A 26,533-nucleotide genomic window follows, 5' to 3' on the forward strand; every position below is an offset into this window, starting at 1 on the left:
TCATGGCCTTTTAATATCATTTACTCTGTGGGTCCACTGAGGCAGACTGCCTGGATGAAGTAACCTGGTTCAGCTGTGGGACGTATGAAGGAAAACAGAGGACAGAAAGTCAAACCTGAAGGAGCTTCAGAAAAATTAGGGACATAGTACAATTATAGTGTAACAGGACTCCGCATACTGGAACATCCCCACCTTATGTGACAAAATACATATTTCTATTGTTATGATTTTATTTTGTTTTCCAGAAAATGCCACACTGGTACACTGTTGCTTCCACTTCAATGGTTGCTGTTTCAGCCAGGAATGGGACTCTGTTGGGCTTAGATATTTCCTGACCAACAGCATTCGGACAGTAATTCTGGTATGTCTCACTTTGTAAACAGTAAGTTCAGATTTCTGTGTCTTTGCGCTCTGCCATATGGAGTGCCTGTTGTCAAGGTACATAAATTAACATCAATATTTTGGCTTACTTAACTTGTCATAAGAGAAAAAAAAATTTTGGTTAATTTTTCAAAGGAACCCCAATTAAATAAAAATAATTAAAAAAAAAGAGAAAAGTCGCAGTTAAATATTTAATTCACAACCTAATTATTGGGTTAGTAAATAAAATCTTTAGTTTAGAAATGAAATGTTTGGCTTTGAAAATAATGATCTTGGAGCTAAATATTTAGCTTGCTAACTAAATATTTAATTTGCAAGCTAAATATTTATCTTGTGAATTAATTATTTGAAACTGCGACATTTACAAATGTATTAATAGCACGATCTAAATATGACTTTGAAAAATGAACCCGTTCTTTCTCCTAATGAAACGGGTGCAGACAGCGCCCCCTTCAGACTGAGAGCAAGTTCCACCAGGAGCTGCTGCAGCAGCTGGGTTGACACACACACCCCACACACACACATTAAATCAACACTGGCTGAATAAACTGACATATTGCTTAGTTTTTTACTATGTAACTTTACAATCGGCACTCCATAATACCAGCTGTGCAGACACTGCTAAGACATGTGACACAGCTTGTTATTCTGTTACTAAAAATAACTGAAGGTCACCTGCAGCCCCCCTCAACCTCCTGCAGGAGGAGAGCGAGCGCACATGACTCTTAAAGCTTGATATTGTTCCAACTCATGCCCTTCCATATATTTAAGGTGAACAGGCTTTTTAAGGCTGTGTTTGTGTGCCATGAAGTCTGGATCTGGATGACAGTCATGCTAGCAGTGGGAGCAAAAGCGAGTATGAAATGTCCTGTGGGTTTTATTTGCCCTGTCAGCAGTGATTCACTGAGGAGACGCTCCCTGCACACAGGTGAGCGACTCCAGGCAGAACAAAGCAAAGACATCAGTGACAGGGACCCTGCTGTTAGGAGAGAGTTCAGACTGGATTTCCAATCATTGTTTTTCAGAATTTTATTACATACATCTTTTTAATATGTACAGAAAGAAACATGATCAAACTCTGCAGTAAGACAAAACCAAAGGGGACAAGCCAAACGAGACAAAGAAATGACAACAGTTATTACCTGGTGGTTTTTCAACCAACACCGTCTAATGAGTGCCTTTGCTGCATTTAACTATTAAAAAGCAATAAAGAATTGTGCAAACGACACAGAATACCCCCTTAACCAAAACAATCCAAAGTGAAAAGTAAAAAAAAAAGAAAAAGTAAATGCAGACCACATTCATGAGCAAACCCCCCCACCCTTTCTATTAAATCCCACTATCTGCACCCCCACCCCCTACTTCCATTCAGTAAACAGTATAGGATTCAATGAATACACCAAAACCAGCAGCCTAGAATACAAAGACTGGCTGAAAATATAGACATGTAATCAAAGCAAAAACTTCCATGTGTGAGAGTTAGACAAAGTTTTATTCATGATTTCTAGTTGTGCATCTACATATGAGAACGGCGTGATGCTGTGATGGGGAGGGGTACCCACCGACTGCTCAAGCTTCATTCAACATCAGATTCAACCTGACAGAAACCCCACCCCAGATGATGACAGGCGGCCAGCAACAGCGCTGAACCAGATCAGTTGGTGCCTTTGACCACTAGGGGTCTCCTACATTCGGGTGTTTCTGGGTAGCGCCAGCTGTGGGACGGAAGGGAAGGGAAAATCAGGGAGTTCATATCCGGTCAGCAAGCCAAGACCAGTCAGTCCCTAAAACTCCAGAGGAAGTTGCCAAGGATGAAGCTTAACAGCATCACAACCACTAAGAGAAGGAGATAGGAGCTCTGGAGGACAACGGCAGAAAACTTCCAGTTCTAGTTTACAGCAGGAGGATCAGTGCTGCTAGAAGACAGTTCACTTATTGCCCTCTTATTGCAGAGGGGACACTCTGCAATAAGTGTCCCCTTATTGCAGAGGGACACTGGTTTCCCCCCTTCTGGTTCCCCTAAAGTCCACTAAGACATGGCTATCAGTTCTAACATCGCTCAGAGCTCTAGGCTTGGAAACAGACTCCTAACCCTCTGATGCTACAATACCAACATGAGAGTGAGAACCAGTGAGTCCAGCTGGAATGTCCTCTGGTCCGTTCAGACTCCTCCTAGGTTCTCAGGTCATGTTGTCAAACCTTCCTACAACAGACTGAAAAGACTTCTGACCCCAACTCTTCAGGTGGATCACCTCCAGATAATTATCATCTAACAAGATTAGACAAAAGTGTGATGTATCTAATATTAACCAGCAAAAGGTGGGCAGCTGGAAGTTAAATAGGAAGATCTGGCTGCCCAAGATAACTGAACTCTTAAGACAATCTCTATAAATGATACACATCTGTGAACGAGCGTGAATAGTTATCATGCTGTTTTCTCAAAACGATCACAGGTCATTTGATGAGGGACTATGGGTTCAACAGCTGTGACCCAAACAACTGAGTCGGAGAGGTCGTCTCGACAACAGTACCGCAGACGCATCTATAGCTTCACGTGTTATCCAGAAATCTTATTGGGCCGATATCAACAAAACCCCAACAATGATGAAGCTGATGAAGTGCTTCCCCTTCTTCTAATGCTACAATCTATAAGGAATAACGCCACCTGCTGACAGAAACACTTAGTGTCTCGATGTTCAGTCATCAAGGAAAAGCTAATGCCATAGATTCCAGTCTCCACTGGATCTGGACGGATAAGGGTGGATGGCACCATCCTTATCCACCCAGGCCCAGTTGAGAGGTGTGCTCTGAACACTGAAGGTCAAGGTTTTACCCCAACTGACCCCAACTCTCCAGGTGGACCACCTGGATCTGTGTGTGTGTGTGTACTCCTCTGTCAGTATATAGACTGAGGAGGGATGTTAGCATGTAGCTAAGACATGAGTTGAGATGTCAGCAGACATTTAAGGCCCCAAATGTTGGAAATTAATGTTTGTACGGCAGGCTAGGAGGAAGCTAACGAAGCGATACGGACGGAAGAGGCTGCCTGAGAGAGCGCCATCTGGAGCCTTAACGGGGAACTTGTGTGATGATTACAGTCTGAAAGCAACAGCAGAAGGGGAAATTCTCCCAGGACCGAACCGGGTGGGGATGAAAATGAGAGAGGTGAAGAAACTTGACTTTCAGTCTTTTTAACTCTAACTGGACAATAGTGTGTGAGCAGGAACAGGTGAAGTCTCTCAGTGAACCAGCCTTCCCTGTAACAATCCTTTGAGCAGAACGCATCACTGCAGCTTCACCCATCAGACTCTGGAACCTTCTGCCATGCTTCCATCAGATCAGCACTCAGAGGGGTCATTACCTGACCTTTCAACCCTCTCTGATGCCCAAGGGTGCTAAATGGAAGGCGGGACTAAGAAGGCAGGCTGGGGAGAGAGTGGCAGGGGTCAGAGGGGTTAAAGTGATGAAATGGTGAAGGTGAGGGAAAGGGAAGAACGAACATGAAAGAGGGATTCACAAGAGATGTGGGGGTTGGGGGTGCGAGGGCATGGGTCCCTTAACAGCAGCCACCTCCAGACTGCCTCACTGGGGTGCTCTCAATCTTTAGGTTGGGTTTATCACCGCTGGCTGTGGCCCCTGGCCCCATGCGCTTCTTGATCTCAGCCGCCATGGTCATGAAAGCCTGCTCTACATTGGTGGCGTTCTTAGCACTCGTCTCCAGGAAGGGGATAGCCAGAGAGTCGGCAAACTCCTGCCAGGAAGAGGAAGAAGAAGTTGAAACATTCAACCCGAAACATAAAGGGGACCGGTGCAGACAGTGCCCCCTTCAGACAGAAAGCAGGAGCTGCTGCAGCAGCTGGGTTTACACATTCAGATTTACATTCAGACCCAATAACCCTTTATAGTACAGGTGTCAAACTAAAGTCCAGGAGGGCCATCGCCCTGCAACGTTTAGATGTGTCTCTGCTGCACCACACCTGAATAGAATAATTATGTCATTAGCAAGGCTCTGGAGAACTGACCTATACAAGAAGGAGGTAATTAAGCCATTTCATTCCAGCGTTTTGTACCTGTGGCACATCTAAAAACTGCAGGACACCGGCCCTTGAGGACTGGAGTTTGACACCTGTGGTTTACAGCATATTGCTGCCATATGAGACGGCATAAATACCTGACAGCTTCACCAGCACACTGACCAGTTTCACTGTCGAGTCCATCAAAGCCATAACAGAAATAAATTATAAAACCTACATCTTTATTTCTTGAGAAGAAAATACGACTTCCTGTTGTCAAACTCAATCAACCATTCAGCTGCATCCACAGTTTCCATCAGAAACAAGCCGTACCTTGGCTGTTGTATAGTCCACCACTTTCTTAGTAGTGAGGTCACACTTGTTGCCCACCAGAAGCTTGTTCACATTTTCACTGGCATAGCGGTCGATTTCCTGCAGCCACTGCTTGATGTTGTTATAAGACTCCTGAAAAAGGCGATGCACAGATTTAACTGAAAGGCTTCTGACAGGAGGAAGAGTGTAGACTGAAACAGCCTGGCTACACTCCAACTTCCTGTTATTCATCAGGCTGTTCCTGCACTCACCTGGTCGGTCACGTCATACACCACGATGATGCCATGGGCTCCACGGTAATAACTAGAGGTGATGGTTCGAAACCTCTCCTGACCTGCAGTGTCCCACTGATGACCAAGGAGAGAAGACAAGAGTAAGAAAATACATACAATCATGACGTGGATTTTGTATGTTATAGTCAAAAGTAATGGTGGATTAACCAAAAACAGTGTAACATTCACTCTTCTCTCCACCAGAAGATCTAAAATGGAGTTAGAGCAGAAACATTCACTGATGTGAGAGAAGTAACAATGCTGCGTCTCGGTACCAGACACCAGGCAGGGCAGGATGAAACCAGTGGAACCAGTGGAACAGAAATCACAGAAACATGGTTAGTCCTGCCACATCCCACCCTGCTGCTAACTAGTTATGGTTAACAATTAAATGGCAAATCACCTTTAACAATAATTCATTTAGATTTAGATTGGTTAGAACCAAATAAGGGAGATTTGAAGTGTTTTTATATCACACTGTTTTCTTTCTGCAAACTCCAGGAGCTGAGATAGTTAGCAGCTTCTGCTATAGACACCCCCCACTTCCTACCCCCAACATGCTGAAGCTAATTGGAAGATAAAGCTAGAGACCCCCTACATGACAGACTAGGTGTTCACACCAGGACACAACTGGTTTGTGTTCTGACTGAACGACTGTGGATCAGCGTTAACAAATCCTACTGGATCTATCAGGGCAGCTAAACCTGTTGCTGCATCCAGCTCTCAGGGAAACACTCACTAGTGTCCCCAGTTTAACTAGCAGCTCTGTTGTGTCTTCAGGCTTTTTAGTCGCTAAAATGTTTGCTATTAAATCGGAAATGTTGTTATATACTTTAAAAAAATAAAAATACTTTATTGATCTTAAACGGAAATTAAATGTTGTTATTCAACAAATTATTCAAAGTTCTTTATGATACTATACTGGTGGCTTCTCCTATAGAAGGAAGAATCTCCAATAGCGGTCAATATTACAGCACATTAGCAGAAGCCTCTGACTGAAGACACTTTTGTATCTCACTGTAACAGTAATAACAATAACTAATAATAGTTATGGAGCATTGACTGCAGCTTCTGTAGAGATGTCTGTTTGGATGTGGAGTCAGACCAGGAGTGGTCGGGTCGGGTTGGGATGTGATGCGTTCACTGACGCAGACTGCTTTCAGTATTTCATAATTACAATTTGTGTTTCATTGTTTACATCTGGATTTTCCTCTTCTGGCTTCTTCTGGTGGAGAATTATGAAGCATGTGTCATGTCAATGACGAAGACACTTTGAAAATTATCACGTACCATTTAGTTCCACATCCAGAAGTGGAATAGATCAGATTTTTTGGGGGGGGGGGGACAAAAGCCATGGATACCATTCCATGCAGCGTTGCTAAGCTAATCTGAGAGCTACTTAAACTTTGGAGGTCTGCAGGTATTTACTGTGCAGAAAGCTGAAGTCCACTGACACGGCTCTGTGAGTTAACATGACTCAGTTGTTCTTGTTCCTAATCACACAGTCTGCATGCTAGTTGCTGCATTTTATGCACCTGTTGGAAGTGATAAGAACAACTGAACCCAATGATTTGGATGAACAAGAACACTTTTGCCAATTCAGTGCATGAAAACATCTGTACATTGTGTAGAAGGATGTTTTGTGAGCATGTAAAACACCTGGTGGACTTTGAACAGGGTTTTGGGGTACAACAGGGTCTGTAACCAAGGCAGCGCTCTGCTTGGCAACAGAGCTGGTGTTCCAATATTAGTGTGCATTAACTCACAATCTGCAGTTTAATAGTCTTGCTGTCTAGCTCGATGGTGCGGATCTTAAAGTCCACTCCGATGGTGCTGATGTAGCTCTCTGTGTAGGTGTCATCCTGTATAAAGGGACATAAAGAGAAGGAGAACTGGAGAGGCTCCGTCTGACAACAGAAGAAGAAAAGACTGCAGGATGAGGAGGGAACCGCCTGCTGGTACAGAGAACTACTTACAGCGAAGCGCAGAAGAAGACAGGATTTTCCCACTCCAGAGTCTCCGATGAGGAGCAGCTTGAACAGATAATCACTGAAAACAAAAAACACATCAATATTTTAATTGTAAATTATGTTCTTATAAGGGGTTGGCAAGTAATTTAAATTAATTTACATATATATTAAAAATGTCAACAGAATGAATTGCATTTATTTATTTTTCCATACCCAAGTTGGAACCTAATCAAGAATGTTTGACTTAGCTGACTACAAAATTAAAAGTGAAAGAATCCATCATGATTTATGACCAAGTATATATTAATATGCATTTTGACTTATTCTGATGTAATTTAAAGCTTTAGTGGCTATAATACAGCACAGTGGTAGATAAGGTTTTTATGGAAGTTTTCTATTAAACAATAAATGTAGTTCATTTACATGGCGTCACTTCTAAACAAATAATATCTAAAGACATTTTCCAAGCAAAACAGAGTCAGTTCACCCCAGTCCTCCAGGTCTCTGCGCTGCTGCCACACACTGATCAGTATGCAGTGTGTGGTTCGGTGTGTTTCCTCCGATTCCAGTTTGGAGTTTAAAGCGAAGACTGCTCCCCATCAACAAACCCCCACAGATACAAAGATGGCAGTATACTGAGTGCAACACAAGACACACTGTGTTGCACTGTAGAATCAACCCCATGATTCCCCATGTATCACCAACACACCACTTCACACAGGTAAGGAACTTTTATTTTCTGATTTGTTTCCAGTTGCATCTCTTTTACAGGATGGTGCTGTTATTATACAAATCTAAAGCTGAGATCGGGGGGGTTTGTCATTGCCCAGGCAGTTCCATCAGTTACAGTTCAGCACTAACAGAAATAAGAACATGAATAGAAACAAACTTATGAAAAGTTAAAGGGGCAGTATTATGTAAAATGTACTTTTCTGAGCTTTACATGATGTTATAATGTTATTCCCTCGTCAAAAACATACCTGGAGTGTTGCCTTCACTTTTTCATACGTGTTTGACTAGTCCTTTAATTTCCATGGTAACCATTTAGCTGTGCAAAAGGCTTGGGTGGACCTAGCCCCGCCTTCAAAAATGGTGGAAGCTCAATTTACAAACTTCAGAGCTTCTGTCTCACAAGACAGCCCTCCCCTGTGACTTCTCCATTAGCTCCTTCAGACTAGCCAGCAGCAATTAGCAAACACATGGTGCAACTGCACATCTACTGAGGTCATTATAGGAGCTGCGTCTTAGTGTAAGGCTGATAAAACGTTGTCAAAGGGTTAATAGAGGAGCCATGTTGTGATGACTTCCTGAAGGGCAATTTTAGACAGAGAAGGAGTTTTTAAAGAGACAGAGATCCAATTTCAGCTGAAGGTAACAGTTGCCAGTTCATTGTCCTAGAAAATAGCACTATGTGCCTTGAGAATACATAATACTGTCCCTTTAAATTCAACCAAAAAAGGTTCCATTTGCTCATCATGGACACTATACCATTAATATGACAACACATATACTTTGAAGAACAAGAATCAGACACACAAGTTTGAAATTATGCAGGATAATCTCTAAACCTGATTACGTTAGAATTATACAGAGACTCAATTATATTGAATAAATCATAACATGCATTTTGATTAGGCTTGTTTGTCAGGGTAAAATTACCTTTGGAAAACAACCTTTAATCAGGTATGAAACCTAATATATATATATATATATATAGCATCTGGGGGCAGTTGGGGTGTTAACTGCAGCAAAGAGTCAATATCGCCATTATGTGGTTGGTTTTTTAAAAAGTTGAAAGGATCTGGAAATACATGACTACATTTCCACAATTCAGCAAACTCTATAATTGGTTGATTTCTCTCACTGTTAAATCTTCATCATGTGATCAGTAATTTTATATATATATTTTTTGTCAGTTGTTGTATGTTGTTTCCTCCATCAGTACTGGAATCTTTGGTAAAATAGGAGAGCAACAGAAGATAGTTAAATATTTCATAACAATAAGCCATGGCATCAGCATATACTGCATATGGCTGGAAACCAGTAACCAGTTATGTTTTCACCACCATGGACCAGGAGGGTTCAGACCAAGACAAAAGCATCTGCTTCAAAACATGGACCTTCACGCCTGACTCAAGAGTTCATCAATCAACATGAAAATACCAAATGTTTTCTGAAGATGTGATCAGGTGAGGCAAAAATGAGAAGCAAAAATGAGAAGTATATTTGAGTGGGAATTTTAAATCAACACAATAGTGACTGTCAAGCACGGTGGTGGCAGTAGCATGCAACAGAGTTTTTTTTTGGTCGCATATTTCAATGAAAAAGACGTTCTCCAAACTGTCTGTCCCTCCTTTCTTCAGATAATTCTGCTCACTTCATGTCTGCTGGAAATGGAGAAGAAGAAAAAAACCCTGGAGTGCAGTTTCTGTTGAAAGCTTCCTCTATGCTTCAGAGTCAGGTCAAAGGGAGGAAGAAAGAACAATGTCAAAGATCCCGGCAGAAATGATGCCTGTTGATGGTTCAGAAAAGTGTGGCCGGGTCACAACCTGCGCAAGTACTAAATATTAGTGAAAGTGTGTCAATTCATTCATTAGCCTCTGCCTAAATGCCAGGACCGGACAATCCTTCTGTAGTTTCTATCGGCTAAAAGTAAAAATGGCAGCGTCTTCTCCAAACATTCGCTTTTTCTTGGATCATCTCCCACGGCAGGTTGTTTCGTAGCGGCTAGAAGCAGAAGCAGAACCGACACAAAGCGGCACAGAAGCCGTCACCTGACGACTGGAGGATTACTGACACATTCCGCATTGTTCCTGGGAGCCAGCTAGCTCCTTTTATCCGACCTGTTTAATGGTTCCGGCAGGACCATTAAACAAGCACTGTTCGGAATATTCCACAGTAAAGCACATTACATAGAAGCAGCAGCAGTCTTACAGCCGAGAAAGGCAAAGAGAAAACTTACTACTCGGGATTCATGGTTTCACTTGCGCTGCGTCTCTTTGGGCGAACAGACTCTTCCTTCCCTCTACGACAAACCGAACAGATGACTGGACGGTAAGCTCGATTCTGAGGCACTTAGATGATTTACAGCCGTCTCTACTGCCTACCGCTGTGTATCCTACCTTAATTGTTTCAAATATCTTTCTTTTAAGCATACATATTTCAACTACAGTCACATATAATGCTATATTCTCCTCTTTTTCTCCTGCCTTTCTGTGTTCGCTGCTTTGGTAAAGGTTTAAGGATGACTGCGCAGGTGCGGTAGTGACGAAAGGTGATGTGTCACTACGAGGTGGACTGCGCCTCTGGTAAACAGTCGGGAAAGAAAACAAATTTAGCAATTAGTAACGACAAAATATCTGAATAAAGTTGGTGGGTTCAGGTTGTCACACAGACAATAATATAGTCTGTGAGTTTTCATCTGTGGCCGTCATAAGACGTGGGGTCTGCCCCATTCGTCAACCGACAAGGAGAGCGGCGCCGTGTCGGCGGCGTTTGTTCTCCAACCAGTTCCTTGGGCACCTGAGTAGGAGTTAGAACACTATTATTAAGTAAATGAATAAATAATGCTATAAATACATGGAGAAATCTTGAAATAAATAAACAAAATCTGCAAACCGGTGACTGCCAGCTTATATATATATATATATATATATATATATATATATATATATATATATATATATATATATATATATATATATATATATATATATACCAGCTTATATATATAAGCCGGTTTGCAAACCGGTGACTGCCAGCTATAAATATTATTTCTAGTCTACATCCCAAGAAAGAAAGATAAGATATAAAATAAATATATGAACTTTTCAATAATATCAATGTTTTATTGAAATTTACATTAAAACGTTTCATATGTGACACTGCCACTGTGGCTCCAAGGAAAAGGTCTTGCAATCTGAAAGTTGTAGGTTCAATTCCAGTTTCCTTCTGCCACATGTTGATAAGACCCTCGTGAAAGCTGGTTGGATTTGGAAGAATTCTCCATTTTACCAATCCATTCGAATGCATAATGCATATGTCCAGGTAGTTTTTGTAAACATTGGAGGCTGGTCTTCATGCCTGGTAGATCCTCCTTTTTACAGGTGCTGTCTAAAGTTGGAACCAAATATCTACATATTCCATAAAACAGACATATAACCTGTTTTCTTACTGCCTGACATCCAACCACACTGAACATCCTTGTTTCAAGGTCATTAGGGATAAAGTCAAAAGTTCACCTAGAGGATTACATTCCCTTAAAACAATTTGGGAAATAATCATATCATGACTTTCTAATCTTCTAGGTCAACTCAACACAGTTGAGTTAACTGCAGGCGCACCAACATATCACACACACTGCTTCCTTTTGTGACATTATGGCAAAAACAGCAGAAATGAGCAAATATATCAGACTAAGGATTGTTGAAGATTGTTTGTCATGTATGTCTCTTGGTCTTATATGGACTGGTTGCCTGTCTCCTGCTTCTAGGTTAGAATAGAGATCCAGTCCCTATGGATCCTAAACCAGATTATAAAGACGTCTGAAAAGTAAAACAGTATTTAAGTCTGAATAACGGATGTGATCAGTGTGGCATTGCTCCATATCCTTCCGCACCCACAGGAGAAGATAGGTAGACATTCTCCTGTCTTCCTCCAGAGTCCGTCTCAGGATCCTCAGATACAGCAGCAGATGCAGCATCTAATCCTTGGTTGATGTAACTGGCCTCCTCCCAGGCTTCCAGAACCGGGAGCTCGGACAGAAGACCTTTCAGTTCGTCAAGCAGACCGCTAAAGTCTGGCCTCAGCCGTGGCTCTTGGTCCCAGCAGCTCTTCATGATTTTGTAGCTGGTTGAAGGGCAAGATGGGAGAAAAAGAATTAGACTTTTCTCACAATATTGATTGTTTTATTGAACATCTTGGTGCAGAAATCCTTCCTTACACAACGATGCTGAGTGTGATTTTCTTTGGTGTTGGAGTCATTCATTCCTCCACTAAAGACCTTCTCCATTCAAATCCCTCATACTATGTAGACAGTTTTTGTTCGAGCATGTTTTCCCATACTGTGAATGGGGAGAAATTTGATAGAACACAACTATCTTTGTTTTTTAAGATTTCCTCACATTTCAAATTGAATTAGGACTCTGGTCTATTTTTTCTTTCACAGATGAAGTTGTCCTCTCAGAACCGGCCTTTCATCTGAAGAATGAAGAGGAATGTGATGCTGCAACCTAAACTCAGAAACTGGAATTTCCCATTTACAAATGTGGGAAATTTACAACTGTTTTCAGAATTCTGAGTTAGAAAATATAAAGTTTTCTATGTTAACCCTGACCTTGAAATCCAATATGCCTGCCATGTGCATAAAACATAGACGTTGCAATCATAAACTACTTATTTTCTCTGTTTATCTTTGGTTTTTCTCTAATTAGAACAGGAACAAAAAGGACTGGGCAACTATAAAACACATATAAAGTGGTGTTTTCATGTTCTCCTTGCTCTCTTACCTTTTCTCCTGATGCTCTTCCTTATTCTAAAGTCCAAATGTGTATGTTTGGATATTTTTGCTGAATAACTCAAGGTGCATTCTTTTTTTTGGTAAAGTTTCAGAATTGTTTCTTCAAATCTACTGATAAGATTTGATAAGAAGGAACAAAACTAGCAGCTGTCAGAACGCTGCACCTGATTTCTAATAATTATCTGCAAAATCTATAAAACCTTACAGATTTTTGGATCTGTTCTTGTTCTTTTATTTATTTATTTTTTCAGACTCTACTGACTGATTGTACAATCACCAATTAGAAGAGATCTCGGCAAAATATACATCCTCAAGGTGCATGAGGAACATAGTCCTTTTGCCAATTTTTCAAGATATGCAATATTCATTTCATTAAAAAAATGTATGCTAATTATTTTGTGATAAAATATGTTATTTTAAATAATGAAACTCCTACAAAAAGCAAAATTGTAGGTTATTTAAAGTTTCTCATCAAGAAAAAGCAGACCGACTCACAGCTTCTCGTCACACTCTGCAGGTGGTTTGAGTCTGTGTCCGGACAGCAGCAGGTCCAGCAGTTCATGATTGTGGACAGCAGGATATGGAGTCTTTCCTCGGGACACAATCTCCCACATAGTTACTCCGAATGACCACTATGACATGGAGAAGAGGATTATAGGACGAAAGCAGCTGCTATGAGGCTTTTCTATCATATACTGATCATGATGCATGTTTTCCAGAAAGCAAAGTAAGTGAGTCGATGAAATCTGCAGGTTTTACTCAGGTTGAGCTTTTTACCAGTTACAATAACAAACTGAACTTCATTGTATTGTTTTACACGTAGGATTGCTATGGTCCTATACCTTTGACCAACTAATATATATATATTTTAAATATTTTATGTCTCTTCCTTATGTTTGTTCTTTTTGCATTTTCAGATTCCATTTATCTGGCAGCAAGAATTACAGAGTTGTTATGTTTTCTTCTTTTTTGATCAGTAACTTGATCAGGATTATACAACTTTTTGGTGACAAAAGTTGATTGTTGTGTTAAGGCAACATGGAAATGAAACACTGCAGAAAAATAGAAACGTTGCTAGGCAAACTCACCACATCACTTTTGGTTGTGTAGACAGACTCAGACAGGCTCTCAATGGCCATCCACTTGATGGGCACACGGACAGCGACTGTCTGACGGTAGTAATTACTGCTGTAGATTTTCTTAGAGAGGCCAAAGTCGGCCACACAGACCCGAAGATCATCCCCCAGCCTGTGCAGAGACAGATACATATTTCTATAGCATGGATCAAAGCATATGTACATCATTTTCATGCATTTTCCCATCTTAACCTGCATCTGCCCACCTTCAAAGGTCAGACTCACATGCAGTTGCGTGCAGCCAGGTCCCGATGCAGAAATCCCCTTGTGCTCAGATAGTCCATCCCCGCTGCGATGTCTATCATAAATCGCAGGAGCGTCTGGAAGGGAACAAACTGGAAGAGGAAAAACAGGAAGTCTTTTTTTTTTCTGAAACTAACTTCATTCCAGGCAGGATTATTTCCACGTCTAGAGAATATTTCTCCTGCACAGATTTCTGCTGAATGTTTAAACAATTCAAACAATTTATGAGCTCACAAGTATGGTTTTGTGTTGTTCATGTCTTATCTTGTTTGTGATTCAGATTTTCTTTGTTTTGGTCTTGATTTTTAAAGTTAAATAATTACTTCTTTAGTTTATATAGTGTGCTTCTTTTGATACTGTGTTCCGATTATGACTTTTGTGAGCTTATGGGTCAGTTTTTCCACATTAATTTTACTTTTTTGTCACTTGTGTTGACTAGTGTAATAGTACAATTGAACAAAACTTTTCTTATTTATTGTTTTAGCATCTCCTGGTTTCTCCTGCTCTCTGCCGCATCTGGCCGTCAGAGGTTCAGAGAATCTCTGACTTCCAGTCAAACATTGTTATGAAACACAAGGACACTGTAAGTAGATGAGTTATTAATGTTTCACAGAGATTTCTCAGGCACAGTGTCATTTTGGAAATGATTGTAAAAGTAAGGAAAAGTCCAGATGAGCATCCTGACTGAGATCCACACTGACTGACTGCAGCCAGAGGAGCAGCTACTGAATACTGACTGAAGGGGGCAGTATTTATCAAATCACTCATCTGATGATGAATAAAATCATTATTGTGTAAAATAAATTTTCAGTTTGATATTAAATAGGTTTTATTGCAATATTTGTAAAAAAAGAAAAAAGTCTGATTATGTTGCTCATGATTGATTTGCAAAAGCCATTAAGAAACACAATGACTCACCAAGGAGGTGAGTTTCTTTTTAAGCACTGTATGTACACAGGGGTGTGTGTGTGTGCGTGTGTGTGTGTGTGTGTGTGTGTGTGTGTCCTCATAACAGCACCTCACCATTGGAATGTCCCCATAGCGTGTAGCAATGAGAAAGCGTCGCAGGTCTCCATGTTTCATGTACGGCAGGATGACCAGAGGAACAGGAACAGGAGAATCTTCCTCCTTCTTTAAAGTGACACCTGCAGAAAAAACACACGTATAAACTAGAGCAACTGATTTAAAAACCCACAGTACCCAATCCCTCCCCCAGATCCACCCAGATTAATAATGATCTCTATGGAATATGTTTCATGTGACTCCTTTGATTGAGGGGACAGGAGGATCTGAAAGGAGTCTGGGCTCAGTTCTAATCATTCCTCTGTGTTCTCTCTTACCAAGCAGCCTGACAACGTTTTCATGATCAAAGTTCTTCATTATCTCAGCCTCTTTCAAAAACTCCTCCAAGTCCCGCTGGCTGTGGATTCCAACTGCAACCAGAGAAAATGATGAGAAAGGAGAGCTGGTCAAGCAGACGTCTGATGAAGCTTCTCTGTTGGCTCCAAACCTCTCATGGTTTTCACAGCCACCCTGACGTCAGCACCAGCCTGCGGCGTGAAGATCCCCTCATACACCGACCCAAACTCTCCTGTAAGTGGAAGCTGATGTTACTTAGGAAGCATTTGCGTCATCAGGCTGCCATCGCAGTATGTTCTTCTACTGCTCTGTTTGTAAAAACAGCTCTAAACATCCTGTCACCTTCATTTACTACAGAGTCACATGTCTTGTTCATGTCTTGTTCATGTAAGCAGCATGCAGAAACTATTGTTCTGGTCTGACCTTTGCCCAGCTCCTTGCCCAGGGTCAGTTGGTTTCTTTCCACCAAGACGTCCTTCAGACTGTCCAGCAAGCGTCCACCAACCCCCTCCAGCAGCTGGGCCGCCCCCTGTTGATCTGAAGCACAACAAAAATTCTCATTTAAAAAGAAAAATGCAACTTCAAACATTTCTTAGCAAACTCTTGATTATCACATAAAGAAATTTCTCTTATAATATGATAGTTTTCAGATCTGCACAGCTCACTGAAAGAATACTGACTGTATCACAAAGTTCTTTGATGCACCTTTCTGTTCATCATGTCTCAGATGAACAATTTTCTTGTTTGCTTCAGTTTTAGTTTTGAATGTGATTAAAATGTGACCAGCTCTGTGACTTATGCTAGTAAACAGATTCCAAAGAGACCCAGTTCTCCTTCAAATCAATTCTTTGGGAAAAAATAGAAAAGCATGAAAATAAAAGCAGTTTTGGGAAAGTTAGAGTAAAATTTAGTTTTAGAATAAAATTTAGTTTTAGAATAAAATTTAGTTTGGCAAACTTAGTTAAAATCATGACTGACCCCCAGAGTTCAGATAACTAAACACTCACTGTGAGGCAGCTGAGCTCCGGTCTCTGTAATGCTCGGTGGATGGTAGGAGATCTGAGCGTTCCCTGGGAGGAGCTGCATTTCATGGTCCGGTTCTGACCTGGTTTCAGTACAATCATTATTAGTTCTGTACTGCATGAAAGCATGAAACGTAATGTTATCACTTCTCATTGCTCAGAGGACAGAGACATTAACTCAGCTGCACCTTTTTAAACATCTAAATGTTATTTCATAAATACCGATACATTAAACAGACTGCACTGATTTAATACAACTTTGATTTAAACAATAAATAAATTGAGATAAATGTTTTTAATGGACTCAAACTGCACTTATTTTAAATAAATAGCACCAAATATGGACATTTATTTGGAATGTATTTATTATGATTTAACCAATCAGAGATTGTCCGAAATATATGTGTGTGTGTGTGTGTGTGTGTGTGTATGGAGGGGTGTGTGTGTGTGTGTAAAAAACAAAAATAGGATTAACACTGAGGACAGACAAGATTGACAAAATGAGTAAAAGAGTCAGCTGGAAGTCTACTGTTACCTGAGCTTGGTGTAGGTTTTGCGCATGAAGTACATGACGACAAAGATCACAGCTGTCAGCAACACAGTGCTGAGTAAAACCACGACTGTGAGCCATGTGGACTGGAACTGGGACCACCTGTGAGCCGGAGCCTGAGCCGGAGCGGCTCCACCAGCCGAGTCGTCTAACGCAGGAGCCCCAGTGATCACCACAGTCCTCCCTGAAGCAGAACAGGAGGAGGCAGGTCAGGCATTCTGACAGGAGCCACAGCTCAAAATGCTGCCCAGTGACTGAGGTGTATTTACTGAGCCTGCAGGTGAAGTAAATCATGGATATTTACCCTGTGGATATGCTGAAATGTGGAATTTGATAACTCACAGTGTGAGGTTAAGGCTTAGCTTTTTACTTTTGCAAATTGTGGAGAATTCACTATTTAGACCAATATTATACTTTTTAGATTGTCATGAAGAGCAGCTCCTATTAGTTTTTCCAAAGAAACTCCTTGTAGCTCATAAATGATGAAGTGCTTATAATTATCTTAACAATCCAAAAGTGTTTAAAAGTTTAGTTTATATACTTTAGATCAACATTTAGCACCATCTACTTCATAGCATCAAACCTGGAGAACCAACATTTGGTTTCATGCCTTCCTTTATCTTCTTTTGCTCTTTTCCTTTGGTTTGTTGTTTTGTTTGTATTTCCTTCTAATTTATGTAAAACACTTTGAATTGCCTTATGGCTGAAAATGTGCTATATAAATGAAATTACCTTACCTTTGCAACAGAAGTAGTAGATATGCAGCATTATGAAGCATTTTTAATGTCTGGTTCATTGAAGCTAACCCATCAAACCCAGGATGATGGTGCAATCCCATCTGTCTGATAGGCTGACTTACTTCTGTGCAAGATGACAGTCGCAGTGGATGAATGTGCCGCTGGCTGCAGAGAGGAGATGTGATTCCAGGCCTGCACTGACAGTCTGTAGTCAAGCTGGTGGTTCAGTCCCAGGACGGTGACCGACGTGTCATTCAGTCCATCAGAGTCTGGCAGGAAAAGCACCTGGTTCCCACACGGCTCCCACTGACCTCCCATCTCTGCTGCCTTTTCACACTTTACTTGGTATTTTATGTTTGTCCCGCCTTCCCGGTCGTGGGGGCCGTCCCATTTCAGGACCAGCACCGAGTCGTTAACAGCCCTGGTTGTTAGATTTAGAGGAGCAGAGGGCGGCTCTGTGGAAGAAAACACACACACACACACACACACACACACGCACACACACACACACACACACACACACACACATACACACCCCTCCTATCATCCTTCTGCACAGCACCGCTCCACCTTTATGGAGAACAAAAGTTTCAAAAATGAATTTTTGACTAAGGATGTGATTTGTATTTTTTCATTACATTTCACTAGTGTTCACTAAATAGTTACATATTGCAGAAATATGGTTTGCTGTGATTCATGTGGGAGAAACTGAAGCAATAACTTCAATAGCTTCACTTTCAGTTCTCCAGCAGCAGTCAGTTTCAAACAGTGAGAGTAAAAGCCTCTTACCACCATTAAATCCAGGTCAGCAGAGTGTGGCTCTTTTCTTATTTAATATTTGCTTATTTCAGCCGTTTTATTTCCCTAACCTTTTTATATCCTGCATATCATACTCCGTTCAACTACAGAGTTGTTGATTTTCTTATATTCCTGTCTGCCTTACGCCTTTCATACTTTTTCACATTGTCATGTTACAACCATAAACTGAAGCAGGTTTCATTGGACTCTGTGTGGTAAATGAAGCAGCAAATTACTGGAAAGATCGAATGTCTTTTTGTACAAATACAAACCTGAAAAGTGTGACTTTATTCAGGTTTAGATTATAAAACAATATCCCAACTTTGAACATCTTATGGAGAACTGTCCATCCATCATCCACAGACAGACAGAATACAGCCCAGCAGGGAGAATCTGTTGACTGGATGACTAATGGTTGTGCAGTGATGAACTTGTGCATGTCTACAGAACACAGATCTGGTTGTTATGGAGAATGGAGGTAAATACAGGTGGATCTATACAGCAGACTGGAGGCTGTACAAGGACCCAGAGGTTGTACAGCCTGTACAAACAGATGAATCCACATAAACATGTTTAAAACTCCTGATTACAAGCAGAAAATAACTGATTCCTTACTACTGCAACCAAGGTCATGGGGGTCAGAGGGCAGGCGGCTGAATCCCTGCAGGCACTCGCAGCTCTCTGACCCCTCCCTGGGGGTCCTGCTATTTGGTGGGCACAGCTGGCATTCTCCTCCCCAATTGGTGGGTTTGTAGTAGCCCATCCTGCAGGCTGTGGGACAAACAGGGATCATCTCTTACCGTTTATAGTGTAATTTCCAAAGTGCAACCACGATCTTCTGAATTATGAGATTGCATCTTCAAAAATGTAAACAAAATAGCATTTTTTTGTCATTTCTTTTGTGGCCACGCTTTTTAAACATTCCCTATATTAAATCTGTCTGTGCTAAAGATTCGTATATTTATATCAGACAACTTGTGTCTGGGTTTACAACAACAAAACAGCAGGGGGCGTTATCTCAAACAACTACCTTCAAAATGAATCTATGATTGTAACAACTACATGATGACCATGTTTCAAACACACCTCCACAGTTTTAAGTTCTCTGCTTTTCTTTCTTTTCTGCTAAATTCTTCACAGCATATTAAACAGGCATATGACTATTATAGCATGACTTTAATAATTTTTTTTGATAATTATAGAATCGGTAAATAATATATTTCATTAAATTGAGACAAGGGGAAGGATTAAATAAATGTTCACTTCTTCCTTCTGCTTTTCAAACAGAAAAGTTGTGGTAAACAAATGATTTTCTTCTTGGTTATGTATGCACAGGTTTTGTTTTCTGACTGATTGCTTTTTTTCTTGCTATTAAAAATTTGTTTGAAATAAATAAATACAATCACAATCAATCAAAACAACCATTGAGCACACAATCCAGCACAAATATCCCAGGTAAAGAAATATATTCATGTTCATTCCAAAGACGTCACATAAACACCAATTAAGTTCAAGCATTTAAATAGCAACACAGAGTTACTATTTAATAACTTACTTTCTTGTTGAAGCTTTAAGATATGAAGCATTTTTTCACTTTAGGGAACTAAAACGTTTCTTTTATTAAAATGTCCTTGATAAACCTCATACTGTTTATGACAGAAAGTCGGGTTATATTTTACCATGAAATGCTGTTGCATAACAGAGGAAAACAAGAAATGCGAAAACTTGATTTTTAAATTTTTTTTTAAGAAATGCAAAACTGAGAAAACATGAAGCCAAATTTCCAACATAAAGTCCTCCTTCAGAATGGAAAGGAAGACAACAGAGAAAATGAGGATGTGAAAGTCATGAGTCGACTTTTCCAAAGCCACCAAGAATAAATTGCTCATAAATAATCACATGAGAATATCATCAACACACCAACTTTGGGCATTTTTTAAAAAACCCCAAATTGTTCCAATAATTTGTTCTGAATGAAATGCTGAGAGCATAACAACATTACTTTGCTATGATTCAGAATTCATCCATTCATTGATCTACAGCACAGGGAATATGATCCAAGAAATATGAAAAATCCATTTTTTTCTAATTTTAAAAACTGCAGCCTGTTTCAGTCTCTACATCATGAGACCATAGTTCACTTTCAAGTAGCTAACAGAGGAAAAACTCATTAGCAAGAAGGAAAAACGTCTTCCTGAACTGAATGACTGATCATGTCATTCAGTTTTTTGAAGTGGGCGTCTGGGCGTTTGTGAGCAGTTATTATCTTACTTGCAGTGAGAATTCTTGGTTTTTCCTGCAGGCTGAAACTAACACAAACTTCAAGCAGAGTTTATTTTCAAAGCTGAAAGTCTTAAAAACTTGTCAAGGTCTAAAATCTCCCAGCAGATGGTTTAACCCTCCTGTTAGGTTCGTTTCTGAGGTACAGCAAAAATGTTCGTGGGTCAGTTTGACCCGGGGAGTGTTTAATCATGCAATAGTGTCAGAATCCAAAAAAATCCCTCCAAAATATTTTTGTATCTGATTATTAACTCAAATACTAACCATTTCAATCAATATTTGTGCAATGATGATTTATTATTTCTCAGAAATTAAGAATAAATAACAACAACCTGCTCATTTACTCATTTGGGCATAAAAAATTTAATTTACATTTTTAATGTCCACTGAAAAAAACTTAGACACAAAAAAACAATAATTTCCTTGAAATTTATCTTTGATAAATTTTTTTTATATTACTTTTTTTTTTTTTTAATGGGTGATCTTTATAATTGAACTTGAGACACACATACTGTTCAGGGTGAAATTGACCTGCTGATTAAAATCAAGATAAATGAGTCATGCAGAGAGTATTGATGTTTTCCTCCACTTCTGCTGAGTGTCACTCAGTGTGGGTGGAGTTTGTCCACAGGAACAGAAAAGATTCCCGTCAAAAGTTGTGTGAACACTTTCTGCTTTCTCGCAGTTTCCTAGTGAAGTAAAGACAATAGTGAGAAAGTGGGCTTGTGTGTGTCGAGGTGTGCATGTATGTGTGTGGTGGCGTGTGTTTGTGTGTGTGTGGTGATGGTTCATAGCTGCAAGGAAAGATATAGCAATGGACATTTTAACATAACAGGAGGGTTAAATCAGCTCTGTGCTAAAATGAGATCCGTGTCTCCCTGACATCATCTCTGTAGAAAAGTTAAAGCAGAGAAATAAAAAAAAAAATGATCCATGCTGATTCAAGTGATTATAGTTCCAAATATCATCAAATCAGTCACAAGTTTTATTCCTTTCTTTCTGTGTGCAGAAATAAAGAACAGGATCAAAGCAGCTCAGTTCATTTTGCTCACTGTTAAATTTTATTCGGAAGGTTTTATTTTACATAGTGAAGATATTGCTATCATGTGTGACCTGAGAATACTTTGAACAAGAGCGCAGGTCATGACTCTCCTTGTATCAGCCGTACAAATGTGTTTCCTACCTTCACATGTGTGACCTCTCTCCTCCAGGCCTGGCCCACAGGAGCAGCCGCCTTGCTGTGAGCTCCACGCTCCGTCCAGGCCGCACTCTCTGACAGGAGGGGCCCACTGCACGGCGCCCGCCACACAGCGACCCCACACCGGCTCTGCGCCGGCCCCCGTCCTCAGGAACGACGTCAGGTTGGAGACGAGGTCAGGGCATGCTTTGTAATACACTCTGATGGAAGCGATGAACACACACTCTCCCGTGTAGGAGAAGCCGAGCTGGAAGCCTTTGCGTGAGACCGGACCCAGGCTCAGGGACACGCTGCGGTTAAAGTGACTGGATATGGAATCCAGACCATCGGAACTGGAGAACAGTTTGGAATTCTGGAGGTCCAGGACACTCGGACCTTTTGGGAATTTGGAGAAGGCATCGTCTGTGTCAAAAAGATGAACTTTCAGCGGACTGAGCTCACCAGACGACTCTCCCTCCTGAGCAACTGAAATATCTATCAGTAAATGGTGGGCTTCTCTGCGCTCCATCCACTTGCTTAAGACTGATCTCCATCCGGAGTTTCTACAGGCCTGGAGTACGGGCTCAGAACCTCCAGAACCAAACTGTAGTCGAATTTCACTCCACTGTAATTTAAAGAAAAAGGCATAAAAAAGTCAGCCATGGTCGAACATGTTGAGGGCTGTCAGAACCAATTCCATGTCTTGTTGACAATTCTTTGCAAAATGTCTGTGAATGTGAATCTTTAAGTATAAGCACGCATTCTTAATGAGTTTTAAAGATATGGGCTTTGACTGGACCATTTAAACTCATTGTTCTAAACCTTGTGGTCCATTGCAGCTCTGGCTGCAGGTTCAGAGTGACTGTCTGTTTCTCCTCTGTCAGTTTCCCTGCCCATCACCTCCACAACATGATGCTGCCAACACCATGTTTCATTGATTGTAGTTTGCTTTCACTGCGTTTCCTCTCCACTCTTTGAATGAAATGAAATTCAGTTCAGTTTATTCAGGTAGCACCAATTCTCAACACCAGTTCTTTCATAACAGTCAGTGTGATTCTGGTTCTCAAACAATGCAGTCATGTTCAGTTTATTACTTAAGTTGATTTAAAAGGAAACTCAGCAAATTCCATCAAATCACTGACTCACAGCAATTCCTTACACTGAACATGCATGCAGTGACAGCAGAATGGAATCCCCACCCCCTTAACAGGAAGAAACCCCCAGCAGAAGCAGAGCCTGGTTCAGTATGAGCGAGAGTTTTAGTGCTGACTGTACAGACTGGCCATGAAGTTCTGAATTATATCAGTGGTGACATCACTTCTCCACTCTGTCCTCTTCAGAGATTATGATGCCCAGCAGACAGAGACAGAAAAGACAAACATCAATGAAGACCAGCATGGAGTAAACTTAGAATCAAGCCGGTGCGGCTGTGGACCGTATAGGAGAGTACCCAGAACCTAGTCATGGATGTAAGTGGAGAACAGCAGCAGCTTCACTCAGAAAGCTCAGTGCTCTGAGACAGAGTGAACAAATCCACCTCCACAAAGATTATATGGAACTGTAAGTGTAGAAGATTCACTCACCTGTCCGAGCGGTTCTGACTTCCATCCCAGCCCGGCCGCTTTACCAGAGTTGAAAAGTTCTACTGCAGAGAGGAGAACGTCCCACCATCACTTGGTTTAGTTACATTTATGTCTCATTTGAACCAACAGGACAATAACAGAATCAGAACAGTTTGTGGTTTCAGGGCTCCAGATGTAAATGTTGACAAGCATTCTGTGGATCAGTGGATTCCTTTTCACTCATGCCTCTCAAACAGGTGGAGAAAATAATGAATTTCCAACATCAATTCCAAATAAACCCTGTTTTTTGTTTTGCTGAATTTGATTGATTTATTGACTTGGTTTGAATGAGAATTTTCTGTCACTTTCAATTAGCGAGAGTTGGAAGTAATTACAGTTGGTAGATGGTTTTGAAGGTATTTTTTTTTTCAAACCCAAAATCACTTAAAAACTACAACAAAACGTTTTTAAACTAAGTAAGAGTGTTGTGTTTGTTCATTTTTTTGTTTGTTTTTTTAAACATTTTTGGAATCCTTCATGAAGAACACTTTTCACTCAGCCAACATACAACTGTTAGTGAAAGTTTCATTTCCTGACTTGTGGCAGTTCAGCCCAGGACTCAGCAACCACTGCAAATTTAAGTCTTTTTTTTCTCTGAAGAGTTTTTGCGGCGCTAGTGGCTCGTATTTTTTTCTACAGTAGGCAGACAGGAAGGAGGGTGAGGAGAGGGGGGAAGACATGCGGTAAAGGTCATCGGGACCGGGAGTCGAACCCGCAACGTCCATGTCGAGGACTAAGGCCTCCAAGCGTGGGGCGTGCTAACCCCCTGCGCCACCACAGCACGCCCCAAATTTAAGTCATTTTTGAACAAAATTTGCTTTTTGCCATAAAAAAAAAACTACACAACTCTTCAACACAAAATACTTGTTTTTACCTCCACTATAGGAAATATGTTTTGATTTTTAAATTAAATACCAAATTTTATTTTTGTGCTGATGTAAATCAGTTACTTACGTTTAGTACGCCTCCTAGATGAATAGAACATGACATAAAAAGCACTTAATTTGCAATCTTTGGGAAGAAGATTTATAAAAAAGAATATTCCTATATTTGTGAAAATGTGCTTTTGTTGGACATCTAGAAAACATTAATAACCTAGCAATTTTTAAAAAAAATTACCTTTACATTTTAAAACATTGCTCTTCATTTGAATCATGTTTGGTCAAAGTTAAGAGCCACAGCAGAGGCTCTAAGAGCCACTTGCAGCTCCGAACATAAATAAATCTATTTCACAGTATCAGATTTTATAACATTGGGTTACAAAAAAATATCTTTTGGAAGTTGTCTATGTTTTTTCTACTGAATTAGGACTATTTTGAATGGCTGAATCCAAAAATGACATCCATGTTTCTCAATCAGGTTTTTATTCTCATTTGATTTGAAGAAATCTGATCTTCTAACTAAACTGATGACATTTTTGTAACATTATCAGTTCGTTTCTGTTAATATTTCTCATCCAAAAAAGGTTTTAGGAGAAAAAAAAAGTTTTCTAACAGAGTATATTAATTAAATGTTCCAAACTTGGATTTCTGTAGATTGAATAATAAACACTGTTAAATGTAAGTACATGTGAACTGAACATGACGTCTTCATTGTGTAAAATTCTCCGTCTCTGTTCTGTCCTGATGGAATCTCTCCTCCTGCTCATCACTCATTGATCAGATTCTCCAGATGTGAGAACAAGTCCTGCATTTTGATGCTCATGTTGTTCCATAGTTCAGAAAGTTGACCTGATTGAGCAAAACCAATGGGATTTTAGGATTCAGCTCATCAACATGACCCTAAAACAGATGATAAACAGACCAGTTTTTGCCTGTTGACCAGTGTGATCAACAGGCCCATATGTGAAACATACTCTGTTCCTCTCAGGCTGGCCTCCATTCGTCTCGAATGTTGGAGTTGCCAACCTGTGGACTTTCTAGAAGCAAAATTTCTCTGCCTTTTATACATTCAACCACTAAACAGAAGGTTTTCACACATGAACAGCATATAGTTAATAGAACTTAGTTAATGAAATGCAAATTCTCAAAAGCGCTAATAAAGAGTTTCTGCAATTCCAATAATTTTCTTCATCACAGCTGCATTTCTTCAGTTTCCAGGGAATTATAATCACATGTTGTTCTTTTGTGTTTTTACCTGCCAGCAATCCATTTTCTCCACTTGAATATCTCAAATCATGAATGACCCACCTTCCTCTGCCAAAGGCTGTGTGTCACAGTCAGTGGTCCACATTAGCATCCACAACAGAACAGAAGCAGGTCCAGCAGACTCCATATTATCCTGTGAACAGTCTGAATCCTTTAATCCTGTTGCTGCTGGTCAGGCTGCAGTTCTGATGGACGTTCTGGGTTTACATCTAACACAAGATGACTCAGACATTTCTTTCCCCAAATCGGCCTTCCTCTTCGAAAGTATACACCCACATCACATTGCTCTGAATGCTGAATTGACTTGAATTAAATCAGACCATCAAATTGTTTTTTTTCCATTTCAATAAGGATGAAACAGCACATTTTATTAGCAAAATAAGAAGTAATAAAAAGATGTGACGCAGACTAGAATTAATCTATTTTTCATTTATTATAAATTAGGCAATTCTAAACAAATGAGTTTTAGAAAATAAAGCAGCTAATTTGAAATCCAACATCTATTTTGCATGATGAAAAAAATCTGTTGTCTATCAATTCAACTCAATAAATTTTTTATCATGTGTGTTTTGTTACACAGTACAGAAAGACAATCAACAGTATTGCACTTTTTCTTTTTACCAAAAAGCAACTGTCATAACAGGTTTTTTTTACACACAGTAAAGGTTTATTATTGTAATTATATAAATGTGAAGTAATTACGTCTGAATTAACTATACTAAAAGGGAAAAAGTCAACAATTTGTAACGTTTTTGTCAGAAGTTCATTCAGTAACACTTTACTGTGAATAAGACTGTCATGACACCATCATAAACATGACATAACACCTGTCATGAACATGAGTAAGTCTTCATGAATATTTATGACTGTTGTCATAAAGTGTCATTCGGTAAATCATGACACTTTTAATACAAAGTTGACATTATTCAAAATGTCTTTGTTATGACATCTTGACATTAACCAAGAAATCATGAT

At 40.1% G+C, this 26,533-nt stretch overlaps 2 protein-coding genes across 3 annotated transcripts; both read right to left on the reverse strand.

The window, feature by feature from the left end:
• Positions 1-1,392: 1,392 nt before the first annotated feature.
• Positions 1,393-10,236, reverse strand: rab1ba (zRAB1B, member RAS oncogene family a). Its single transcript, XM_028038587.1, has 6 exons — positions 9,932-10,236; positions 6,976-7,048; positions 6,766-6,861; positions 4,979-5,074; positions 4,728-4,859; positions 1,393-4,132 (listed from the first exon to the last, which is right to left on the reverse strand). Exons 1-6 carry the CDS (start codon positions 9,943-9,945, stop codon positions 3,938-3,940), a joined length of 606 nt encoding a protein of 201 aa, XP_027894388.1. The 5' UTR covers positions 9,946-10,236; the 3' UTR covers positions 1,393-3,937.
• A 555-nt stretch (positions 10,237-10,791) lies between these two features.
• LOC114157501 (ephrin type-B receptor 6) lies at positions 10,792-25,917 on the reverse strand. 2 transcript variants are annotated; one of them, XM_028038534.1, is made up of 15 exons: positions 25,601-25,917; positions 23,373-23,434; positions 21,796-22,414; positions 18,948-19,103; positions 17,657-17,989; positions 16,783-16,981; positions 16,233-16,330; positions 15,649-15,762; positions 15,377-15,457; positions 15,207-15,299; positions 14,890-15,011; positions 13,849-13,958; positions 13,576-13,735; positions 12,983-13,119; positions 10,792-11,817 (listed from the first exon to the last, which is right to left on the reverse strand). In XM_028038534.1, exons 1-15 carry the CDS (start codon positions 25,683-25,685, stop codon positions 11,556-11,558), a joined length of 2,631 nt encoding a protein of 876 aa, XP_027894335.1. In that variant the 5' UTR covers positions 25,686-25,917; the 3' UTR covers positions 10,792-11,555. The 2 variants fall into 2 exon arrangements, with proteins under 2 accessions (XP_027894335.1, XP_027894334.1); XM_028038533.1 differs by having other exon boundaries at positions 21,796-22,420; positions 23,379-23,434; positions 25,601-25,915.
• Positions 25,918-26,533: the final 616 nt, after the last annotated feature.

Source organism: Xiphophorus couchianus, chromosome 14 (assembly GCF_001444195.1).
Source record: "Xiphophorus couchianus chromosome 14, X_couchianus-1.0, whole genome shotgun sequence".
NCBI classification, from domain to species: domain Eukaryota; kingdom Metazoa; phylum Chordata; class Actinopteri; order Cyprinodontiformes; family Poeciliidae; genus Xiphophorus; species Xiphophorus couchianus.